At 43.3% G+C, this 12,208-nt stretch overlaps 1 protein-coding gene across 1 annotated transcript in view; it reads left to right on the forward strand.

The window, feature by feature from the left end:
* The window catches only part of LOC137374084 (coagulation factor VII-like), a 116,631-nt gene that overhangs the window by 54,249 nt on the left and 50,174 nt on the right, over window positions 1-12,208 (forward strand). Inside the window, exons 5-6 of the mRNA XM_068039841.1 lie at window positions 836-976; window positions 1,588-1,709. Coding sequence (XP_067895942.1) covers window positions 836-976; window positions 1,588-1,709 — 263 coding nt within the window. The remainder of the gene's footprint in view (window positions 1-835; window positions 977-1,587; window positions 1,710-12,208) is intronic.

Consider the following 12,208-nt stretch of genomic DNA (forward strand, 5'->3'; position numbering starts at 1 on the left):
TTGCCCGCCTCCAGGAAGACCTTGCAGGCAGGCGCCTTGACAATCAGAACGGGATTGGGACCTGGAAATGGTCCTGTATCATGCTCAGGTTCTAATAGCAGAGATTCTAAACAATGGAAGCTAGGTCAGAGCCTGACCCCAGGTGAGGCTGAAGACCAGGCGAGGGCCTGACTGTTAGGCCAGACACAGTAGTGACAAGCCAGCAAGGGTCATGAGTGGGAGCAAGCAGTGGGGCTCAGGCGTAATTGGAAAGAAATAGATGACAGAAGGTAGACAGACATCTTTCCATCTTAAAGAGGCGGGAGTACATGTTTCTCCTAATCCTGTAGGCTGATTCCACCTTCGAGCCAGGGATAGATGGCAGAATCCCACTGCTTAGTGCCACCCAGTTTTGTGAGAGCCTGCAAACTGCAGCTCAGTCTAAAGTGGAATTTATGTCACACGGAATGGATGGTGACTAAAAACATGACATAAAACCACCAGTCCAGGTAATTCCTATTACAGCTACACCTACAAGCATTGCAGATCATTACAGAGGTGGCACCTTAACATGGAACGTCCTTAGGATGTATCTACAGGTAATAAGATAAAGCAATTTTAACAATATATAGGTAGTGTATATAAAAAAGTATACACTTGTAAAGACTATATTCATTGTTTATAGTACATATCTATTTATATATAAGGCATATATATTTGTATATTCATACATGGTATTGATATTGGTTTAGTGCATATATACTTCTATATAATACACAGAGAGATATATCTATGGTGTATATATGTCCAGCACTGATTAATGCTTGCATCTGACTTATTTCTCTTTTTTTTTTAGAAAAAACAACGAGAGTTGAATGTATCTTCGAGAATGGCTATTGTGAACAGTTCTGCAGTGATGTTGTCAATTCATCTCGTGAATGCCGCTGTACAGAGGACTACAGCCTTGGGGAGGATGGAAAGTCCTGCATTGCTAAAGGTTATTCATATTGTCTTTCCTTCACAACTGACCTACACTATGAGAAGAACAAAGGTTCAAAACAACCAAACTCTGAGGGGTCAAGCCGGTAATGAATAGAGGGCAGGGACCGAATAGCTAACAGGCAGGTGGGCAAACTCTATAACTCACGGAGAGCACCTCACTGCCATACCACACCCATCAACACACCCATTGCCACACACATCGCGACACTCATCATGCACAGCAGTTTAATCACCACACACATGACCACAGTGCCGTACCACACGCATTCCCACGCTCATCTGCAGACATTACCATGCCCATTACTGAACTAACATATGAAATACATCACCACTTTTCATACCACATAACTCACCAGTCAATCCTGGTTTCTTGCCTTCTTCTGTATTCTACCTCCCAACACACTGTGTGAAGGCAGTGGTACTGATTGTGCTGATGTGGAACTCAAAATTTCACCCAGGCTTCATAGTTTCAGGAGTAAGGAGGTTACTGGAATTTTGTTGAATAAACTTAAGTTTATACAATTATATATACAATTATATTTACACAATAATATTTATCAGAAGTTAGTTTGATGGAAGACTAAATGATTACTTTTCTTTTAAAAGTGCCATATCCATGTGGAAAAGTGCCAGTTTTGATCAAGCAAATGAATATGTCTAATGAATCTGAGAGAAGGGGAAGAATCGTGGGTGGATCAAACACTTTCAAAGGAGAATACCCATGGCAGGTATCAAATTATTAATGCTACCAAATGTACTGTGATCATACTGTGGGTGTTCCTGTCACCTTATGTGCAACATCAATCATGATTAGTAATGCCAAGAGCTAGCATTCAATCATGAAATACCAACTCATTCAAACCATTTCACTAATGCTAGCTCGGTATCCAAGCTAGCTATTATAATCCCATTTCTCTGCTCTTTTTCCCAAACCATTAATATTTTATGTATTTATCTAATTGCCTTATAACTGTCTTGATAGATCTGTCTTCAATTTACCCTTGTTTTCCTCCAAACCTTATGGCCTGGATTTTGTAGTTGTAATGACTAAACAATCAGCATTCACTATCAGTACAACTGAAACTGACGGCAGCTTCTGGGGTCCACACATGCACAGTTAAACTTGGAAACCCAGAGCTTTCTGTCAGTTTGATTCTCTGCTCCTCCACAGGGCGCACTGTTAAAGTCCCTGCAGACAAAAATCTTTAAAAATCATGGAATGGTCAAGAACTTCCTCTTTTACGTTGTAATTTCACTGTTAGACACCACGCACCCCCCACCCAAAAAAAGTTATGCATTGTTAACGAGCAGTAACTGGGTTGTTAGCGGTGTATTAAAGTCATAACTACTGCTGAAGAACCTCTCTGGCTCTGGTAAACTAATTTTATAATTTGTATTTTCAATGTTTTCCATCATAATAAAAATTCCATAGCTTTTTAGTGTAATTTTTTAATGTTTGTTTATGATATTTCAGCTTGTAATATGTATATTCCAATCTTTATTTCTGTAAAATGTATTTAACAAAATGAAGGATAATCAATGCATTTTACTTCCTGGTTTTGCTGTGAGAATTCTTCAATACTATTGGCTGCTTACCCTGCTTGATAACATTGCTGTTGATGGATGCCTGGAAATCTCCTAGACTTGGTGCCAAATTCAAATTGACATGGGCAAGGGTGAAATCCACTCCACAGGGATTGCTAGATCCTTGCGGGCAGCTTTCTTCAAGGTCAGTGGAGAATGCTGTCACTTTGTCACAGACTGCAAAATCCAGGCCAAGAACTCAGCTTCAGTCTCTGAACTCTTGTTACTGATACACCAACCAATAGGAAAAGGAAAATGTCTGCACTGTTCTTTTCAACATCCTTCAGTATTTAAAAAACCTTAATGTTCCCGAGCCATTTTAGTACATTTCTAGTTTTTGAAATCTTTCTTCTTAAGGCCATCTAATCCCTGATACCAAATATATGTTGCCTGTTTCCATGGATGTAGTACTCTCCAATCCTGCTTAGAGGGCACCAACTGATATGTTCTACAGATTGATGATTATATCATTGCTTCTTATTCATTGTCATATTTAGCTGTAGCCCTAGATCTGTGCACCAGTATCCCTACATCTGAATATCTCTATTCCAGATTATGGGTGCCTGTACCCCTAGATCTAAATATCTGTACCCCTAGATTAGTGTACCTGTACCTGTAGAATTGTGTATTTTATCCATGGAGGTAGTGATTATAATGCGATCAGATTTAATATTCCAGTTGAAAGTCTCGTACACAAACAGGGACATCAGATTGCAATGGATCAGAGTATAGAAAGATAAGGAGTGAGCTGAGTAGGGGTGAGGTGGAAAGAGAAGTTTTCAAACAGGTGGGGTATTCTTAAAAAAAGAAATTGCAAAGGTACAAAATTTCTATAACATTTCAAAAAAAGAAACAGCTGTAGATTTGAGCGGGGGCAGGAGCAGAAAATTCAGTTCCTGGTGTGTGTGACACAATAAAGACCAATATTCCATTTGCCTTCCTAATTACTTGCTGTATCTGCATGCTAACTTTTTTGTGATTCATGTACGAGGACACCCAGCTCCCTCTGTACTGCAGCATTCTGCAGTCTCTCTCCATGTAAATAATATTCTGCTTTTCTATTCTTCCTACTTGGAATATTGTGTACAATTCTGGTCGCCACACTATCAGAAGGATGTGAAGGCTTTGGAGAGGGTAAAGAAGAGGTTTACCAGGATGTTGCCTGGTCTGGAGGATATTAGCTATGAGGAGAGGTTGGATAAACTCGGATTGTTTTCACTGGAACGACGGAGGTGGAGGGGCGACCTGATAGAGGTTTACAAAGTTATGAGTGGCATGGACAGAGTGGATAGTCAGATGCTTTTTCCCAGGGTGGAAGAGTCAGTTACTAGGGGACATAGGTTCAAGGTGCGATGGGCAAAGTTTAGAGGGGATGTGCGAGGCAAGTGTTTTACACAGAGGGTGGTGAGTGCCTGGAACTTGCTGGCGGGGGAGGTGGTGGACGTTTAAGAAGCATCTTGACAAATACATGAATATGATAGGAATAGAGGGATACGGTCCCCGGAAGTGCAGAAAGTTTTAGTTTAGACAGGCATCAAGATCGGCGCAGGCTTGGAGGGCCGAATGGCCTTTTCCTGTGCTGTACTGTTCTTTGTTCTTTTGAAGTGGATAACCTCACATTTTCCCACATTATACTCCATCTGCCAAATTTTTGCTCACTCACTTAACCAATCTATATCCCTTTGCGGACTCTTTTAACCTCCTCACAACTTGCTTTTCTACCTATCTTTGTATCATCAGCAAATTCTTCTACAATATACTCTTCTTTCATCCAAGTTATTAATATAGAGTGTAAATAGTTGAGGCCCCAGCACTGATCATGTGGCGCTCCACTAGTTACAGATTGCCAACCTAAAAATGCCCCATTTATCCCGACTCTCTGTTTCCTGTTAGTTAGCCAATCCTCTATCCATGTTAATATATTACCCTCAACACCATGAGTTCTTATTTTGTGCAGTAACCTTTTCAGTGGCACCTTATTGAATGCCTTTTGGAAATCCAAATACAACAACTACTGGTTTCCTTTTATCCACGCTGTTTGTTACATCCTCAAAGAACTCTAATAAATTTGCTAAACACCATTTTCCTTTCATAAAACCATGTTGACTCTGCTAGATTGTATTATGATTTTCTAAATGTCCTGCTACTACCCCCTTAATAATGGATTCCAACACTTTCCAAATAACAGATGTTAGGCTAAATGGCCTATAGTTTTCTGCTTTGTGTCTCCCTCCTTTCTTGAATAGAGGCGTTACATTTTGGTTTTCCAAACCACTGGGACCTTTCCAAAATCTATGGAATTTTGGAAGATTACAACCAATACATCCACTGTCTCCGAAGCCACTTCTTTTAAGACCCTAGGATGCAGGCTACAAAGTCTAGGTGACTTGTCAACCTTTGGTCCCAGTCGATTTCCTAGTACTTTTTCCTCTAGTGATCATGATTGTTTTGCCATTTGTTTTTCTACTGTTCTTGGGATGCTTTTAGTGCCTTCTACCGTGAAGACAGAAACAAAATACTTGTTCAAAGTCTCTGCCATTTCCTTGTTTCTCATTATTAATTCCCCAGTAAGATATATGTTCAGGAGCCACAGATACCCAAAGAAGGGGGTCGAGTTCATATTGTGATTTTAAAACAGTTTAAGCATAAGGTATATTAAGAAGCAGCAGTTTGAATATGATACATAAGCTAAATAGACAGAAAAGTCATACAACCCGTAACAGATTGAACAGATTGCCGATCCAAGATCGTACAGAGGGGCAGAACAGTGTTGGCAATCTCCCCGGCAGATGAGGTGTTGGCGGTCTCTTCAGTCCTCTGGGTCCTCAGTCATCTTGAGCTACCCAAAGTGTTAGGCCAAAGTCAGCACAGGCTGCACTTTGGGACACTCTCCTTGTCTCCTGTCCAAAGAAGACTGACTATTTCCCTCTTGAAATACTTTATTTCTAAGAGCTGGTGAGTGTCCCATGTCAATCACTGTGCCCCCTGAAGTCACCTGGTGGCTTATCACTTGCAGATACCGTTTGTAAACTTCTGCCAGACACTGTCTAGAGAGGGTACGAAGCTCCATTTTATCAGCTTTAGGAATGCCTTGTTTCAGAGCCTGTGCTAGAATCATGTCCTTGGTAGAGATAACAGGCTTACGCTGTCCTCTGTCTGTCAGCCTGGCAGACTGCTAGAGAATCATTCTTAATAAGAGAGAGAGAGCTATTTCTGGAATATACAATTAATTTTCTCAAGGTTTTGGCTATTCTCTTCCTTTTCAGATACTTGTAGAAGCTTTTCCTATCTGTTTTTCTATTTCTTGCTAGCATACTCTCATATTCTAATTTCTCCTTTTTTTGACCATCCTTTGCTGGTTTCTAAAGTTTTCCCAATTTTCTGACCTACCACAATCTTCACAGCATCATCCTTAACTTCCTTAGTTGGCCACAGATGGTTCATCCTTCTCATCGAGTCTTTTTTTTCTCAATGGAATATATCTTTGTTGAGAATTATGAAGTATCTCCTTAAATATCTGCCATTGCTTATCTACCATCTTACCTTTTGACCTATTTTGCCAGTCTACGTTAGCTAACTAACTCTGTCTTCATACCATTGTCATTGCCTTTATTGAAGTTTAAGACACTAGTTTCAGCCCCATATTTCTCACTCTCAAACTGAATGTTCTATCATGTTAAGATCACTCTTCCCTTGAGGATCCTTGACCATGAGATCATCAATTAATTCTGTCACATTAAACATTACCAGGTCTAAAATAACCTATTCCTTGGTTGGTTCCTCAACATATTGTTTGAAGAACAACATTCAGGCTTGGATTGATAAGTGGCTAGAAGCATTCATGCCACACAAGTGCCAACCAACTGCAACAAAAGAAAATCTAACCATCTCTCCTTGACAATGAATGGCATTACCGCCGCTGAATCCCCCACTATCAACATCCTGGGTGGGGGAGTGGGGAATGTGAGGGGTCTTACCATTGACTAGAAACTTAACTGGGCCAGCTATATAAATACTATGGCTACAAGAGCAGGTCAGAAGCTGGGAATTCTGCGGTGAGTAACTCACCTCCTGACTCCCCAAAGCCTGTTCACCATCTACAAGGCACAAGTCAGGAGTGTGATGGAATACTCTCCACTTGCCTGGATGGGTGCAGCTCCAACAACACTCAAGAAGCTCGACACCATCCAGGACAAAGCAGTCCAGTTGATCGGCACCCTATCCACTACCTTAAACATTCATTCCCTCAACAACAGACGCACAGTGGCAGCAGTATGTATCATATACAAGATGCACTGCAACAACTGGCCAAGCCTCCTTCTTCTTTATTCATTTATGGGGTATGGGTGTCGCTAGCTAGGACAGCATTTATTGCCCATCCCTAATTGCCCTTGAGAAGGTAGTGGTGAGCCACATTGTTGAACCACTGCAGTCCATGTGGGGTAGGTCCACAATGCTTTTAGGAAGGGAGTTACAGGATTTTGTCCCAGTGAGAGTGAAGGACTGGCGATATAGTTCCAAGTCAGGATGGTCAGTGGCTTGGAGGGGAACTTGCAGGTGGTGGTGTTCCCATGTAACTTCTGCCCTTGTCCTTCTAGGTAGTAGAGGTCTCAGGTTTGGAAGCTGCTGTCTAAGGAGCCTTGGTGCATGCAGTGTATCTTGTAGATGGTACAAACTGCTGCCACTGTGCGTCGGTGGTGGAGGGAGTGAATGTTTGTAGATGGGGTGCCAATCAAGCGGGCTTTGTCCTGGATGGTGTCAAGTCTCTTGAGTGTTGTTGGAGCTGCACCCATCCAGATATGTGGAGAGTATTCCAACACACTCCTGACTTCTGCCTTGTAGATGGTGGACACGCTTTGGGGAGTCAGGAAGTGAGTTATTCACAGCAGGATTCCTAGCATCTGACCTGCTCTTGTAGCCACGGTATTTATACGGCTACTCCTGTTCAGTTTCTGATCAATGGTAGCCCCCAGGATGTTGATAGTGGGAGATTCAGTGATCATAATGCCATTGAATGTCAAGGGGAGATGGTTAGATTCTCTCTCATTGGAGATAGTCATTGCCTGGCACTTGTGTGGCACGAATGTTACTTGCCACTTATCAGCCCAAGCCTGGATATTGTCGAGGTCTTGCTGCATTTCTACACGGACTACTTCAGTATCTGAGGAGTCGCAAATGGTCTCTCGGTGGGAGAGCATTTCGGTGATAGTGATCACAACTCCCTGACCTTTACTATAGTCATGGAGAGGAACAGGAGCAGACGGGATGGGAAAATATTTAATTGGGGGAGGGGGAATTACAATGCTATTAGGCAGGAACTGGGGAGCATAAATTGGGAACAGATGTTCTCGGGGAAATGCACGACAGAAATGTGGAGGTTGTTTAGGGAGCACTTGCTGGATAGGTTTGTCCCGATGAGGCAGGGAAGGGATGGTAGGGTGAAGGAACCTTGGATGACAAGAGATGTGGAACAGCTAGTCAACAGGAAGAAGGAAGCTTACTTAAAGTTGAGGAAGCAAGGATCAGACAGGGCTCTAGAGGGTTACAAGGTAGCCAGGAAGGAACTGAAGAATGGACTTAGGAGAGCTAGAAGGGGACATGAAAAAGTCTTGGCGGGTAGGATTAAGGAAAATCCCAAGGCGTTCTACACTTATGTGAGGAACAAGAGGATGGCCAGAGTGAGGGTAGGGCCAATCAGGGATAGTGGAGGGAACTTGTGCCTGGAGTCGTAGGAGGTAGGGGAGGTCCTAAATGAATACTTTGCTTCAGTATTCACTAGTGAGAAGGACCTGGTCGTTTGTGAGGACAGCGTGGAACAGGCTGATATGCTCGAACAGGTTGAGGTTAAGAGGGAGGATGTGCTGGAAATTTTGAATGATATGAGGACAGATAAGTCCCCGGGGCCAGACGGGATATACCCAAGGATATTATGGGAAGCGAGGGAAGAGATTGCTGCGCCTTTGGCGATGATCTTTGCGTCTTCACTGTCCACTGGAATAGTACCGGATGATTGGAGGGTGGCAAATGTTGTTCCCTTGTTCAAGAAAGGGAATAGGGATAACCCTGGGAATTATAGACCAGTCAGTCTTACGTCGGTAGTGGGCAAATTATTGGAGAGGATTCTGAGAGACAGGATTTATGATTATTTGGAAAAGCATGGTTTGATTAGAGACAGTCAGCATGGCTTTGTGAGGGGCAGGTCATGCCTCCCAAGCCTTATTGAATTCTTTGAAGATGTGACAAAACACATTGATGAAGGAAGAGCAGTGGATGTGGTGTATATGGATTTTAGCAAGATGTTTGATAAGGTTCCCCATGGTAGGCTCATTCAGAAAGTAAGGAGGCATGGGATTCAGGGAAAGTTGGCTGTCTGGATACAAAATTGGCTGGCCCATAGAAGTTAGAGGGTGGTAGTAGATGGAAAGTATTCAGCATGGAGCTCGGTGACCAGTGGTGTTCCACAAGAATCTGTTCTGGGACCTCTGCTCTTTGTGATTTTTATAAATGACTTGGATGAGGAAGTGGAAGGCTGGGTTAGCAAGTTTGCCGATGACACGAAGGTTGCTGGAGTTGTGGATAGTGTGGAAGGCTGTTGTAGGTTGCAACGGGACATTGACAGGATGCAGAGCTGGGCTGAGAAGTGGCAGATGGAGTTCAACCTGGAAAAGTGTGAAGTGATTCATTTTGGAAGGTCGAATTTGAATGCGGAATACAGGCTTAAAGACAGGATTCTTGGTAGTGTGGAGGAACAGAGGGATCTTGGGGTCCATGTCCATAGATCGCTCAAAGTTGCCACCCAAGTTGATAGGGTTGTTAAGAAGGCGTATGGTGTGTTGGCTTTCATTAACAGGGGGATTGAGTTTAAGAGCCGCGAGGTTATGCTGCAGCTCTATAAGGCCCTGGTTCGACCACACTTGGAATATTGTGTTCAGTTCTGGTCGCCTCATTATAGGGCGGCACAGTGGTTAGCACCGCAGCCTCACAGCTCCAGCGACCCGGGTTCAATTCTGGGTACTCCCTGTGTGGAGTTTGCAAGTTCTCCCTGTATCTGCGTGGGTTTCCTCCGGGTGCTCCGGTTTCCTCCCGCATGCCAAAGACATGCAGGTTGATAGGTAAATTGGCCATTAGCAATTGCCACTAGTATAGGTAGGTGGTAGGGAAAATATAGGGACAGGTGGGGATGTGGTAGGAATATGGAATTAGTGTAGGATTGGTATATAATGGGTGGTTGATGGTCGGCACAGACTCGGTGGGCCGAATGGCCTGTTTCAGTGCTGTATCTCTAAACTAAAAACTAAAACTAGGAAGGATGTGGAAGCTTTAGAGAGGGTGCAGAGGAGATTTACCAGGATGCTGCCTGGACTGGAGGGCATGTCCTATGAAGAAAGATTGAGGGAGCTAGGGCTTTTCTCATTGGAGCGAAGAAGGATGAGAGGTGACTTGATAGAGGGGTACAAGATGATGAGAGGCATAGATTGAGTGGATAGCCAGAGACTTTTTCCCAGGGTGGAAAGGGCTATCACCAGGGGGCATAATTTTAAGGTGATTGGAGGAAGGTTTCGGGGAGATGTCAGAGGTAGGTTCTTTACACAGAGAGTGGTGGGTGCGTGGAATGCGCTGCCAGCGGTGGTAGTAGAAGCAGATACGTTAGGGGCATTTAAGCGACTCTTGGATAGGTACATGACTGATAGTAGAATGAAGGGTAGGTAGTTAGTTTGATCTTAGAGTAGGTTAAAGGTTCGGCACAACATCGTGGGCCGAAGGGCCTGTACTGTACTGTACTGTTCTATGTTCTATTATTATAGACATTATAGCAGAGCACTTAGAAAAATTCAAAGGAATCAGGCACAGTCAACATGGTTTTGTGAAAAGGAAATCATGTTTAACCAGTTTATTGGAGTTCTTTGAGGGAGTTACATGTGCTGTGGATAAAGGGGAACCAGTGGATGTATTGTACTCAGATTTTCAAAAGGCATTTGATAAGGTGCCACATCAAAGGTTATTGCAGAAAATAAAAGCTCATGATGTAGGGGGTAATATATTGGCTTGGAGAGAAGATTGGCGAGCTAACAGGAAACAGAGAGTAGGCATAAATGGGTCATTTTCTGGTTGGCAAGATGTGGTGTTCCACAGGGATCTGTGCTGGGGCCTCAACTTTTTACAATTTATATAAATGCTGAGATGAAGAGACCGAAGGTATGGTTGTAAATTTGCTGATGACACAAAGATAGGTAGGAAAGTAACTTGTGAAGAGGACATAAGGGGCTACAAAGAGATATAGATAGGTTAAGTGAGTAGGTAAAGACCTGACACATGGAGTATTATGTGGGAAAGTGGGAAATTGTCCACTTTGGCAGGAAGAATAAAAAAAGAAGCATATTATCTAAATGGTGAGAGATTGCAGAGCTCTAAAATGCAGAGGGATCTGGGTGTCCTCGTGCATGAATCGCAAAAGGTTAGTATGCAGGTACAGCACGTAATTAGGAAAGCTAATAGAATGTTATCATTTATCGCGAGGGGAATTGAATACAAAAGTAGGGAGGTTATGCTTCAGCTATACAGGGCATTGGTGATATCTGGAGTACTGTGTACAGTACTGTACTCCTTATTTAAGGAAGGATGTAAATGTGCTGGAGGCAGTATAGAGAAGGTTTACTATACTAAACCTGGAAAGGGTGGGCTTTCTTATGAGGAAAGATTGGACAGACTAGGCTTGTATCCGCTGGAATTTAGAAGAGTAAGAGGTGACTTGATTGAAACATAAAAGATCCTGAGGAGTCTTGACAGGGTGGATGTGGAAAGGATGTTTCCTCTCATGGGAGAATCTAGAACCAGGGGTCACTGTTTAAAAATAAGGGGTCGCCCATTTAAAGCAGAGTTGAGGAGAATTTTTTTTCTCTCAGAGGGTTGTGAGTCTTTGGAATTCTCTTCTTCAAAAGGCGGTGGAAGCAGAGTCTTTGAATATTTTTAAGGCAGAGGTCGATAGATTCTTGATAAGCAAGGGGGTGAAAGGTTATTGGGGGTAGGTGGAAATGTGGAGTAATCAGTTCAGCCATGAGGCAGAGCAGGCTCGAGGGGCCGAGTGGCCAACTCTTGCTCCTAATTCATATGTTGGTACGTATATTCGTATGTATGTTCGTATGTTAAAAATTTAAATCTTTGCTGGGGGCTTGAAGCCCTTTAAAAATGGCGACGGCGCCTGCATGGTGGCACAAGACACCATTGCCGGGGAGGCGGTGTTCACCCTCTACGTCATCCATGGCGGCCACTCTGCCCCTTTTTTAAATGAGCCCCTGCACGTAATATTGCGGGGACTCAGTGGCCACATTGTGAGCAGTGAATACAGTATACTAAATTGAAAGAAGTACAAGTAAATCGCTGTTTCACCTGGAAGGAGTGTTTGGGGCTGATTACATTTCTAACTTTTTCCAGTTCTGATGAAAGGTCACAGACCTGAAATGTTGGGTGGCAAGCTTCAAATCCCACACGCGTGGGCTTTACTCCGCGGAGCTGCTGCAATATTAAACATGGTGGCTCATTTACATGGCCGAGGTGAACTGTGCCCCTCCCCCCATGCGTGGAAGGGTGGGCGGTGCATCCCCAGCAACTCTGTCGGGCTCCATTGCGCAGGCACTTTGCCATT

This window comes from Heterodontus francisci, chromosome 10 (genome assembly GCF_036365525.1).
Source record: "Heterodontus francisci isolate sHetFra1 chromosome 10, sHetFra1.hap1, whole genome shotgun sequence".
Classification (NCBI taxonomy): Eukaryota; Metazoa; Chordata; class Chondrichthyes; order Heterodontiformes; family Heterodontidae; genus Heterodontus; species Heterodontus francisci.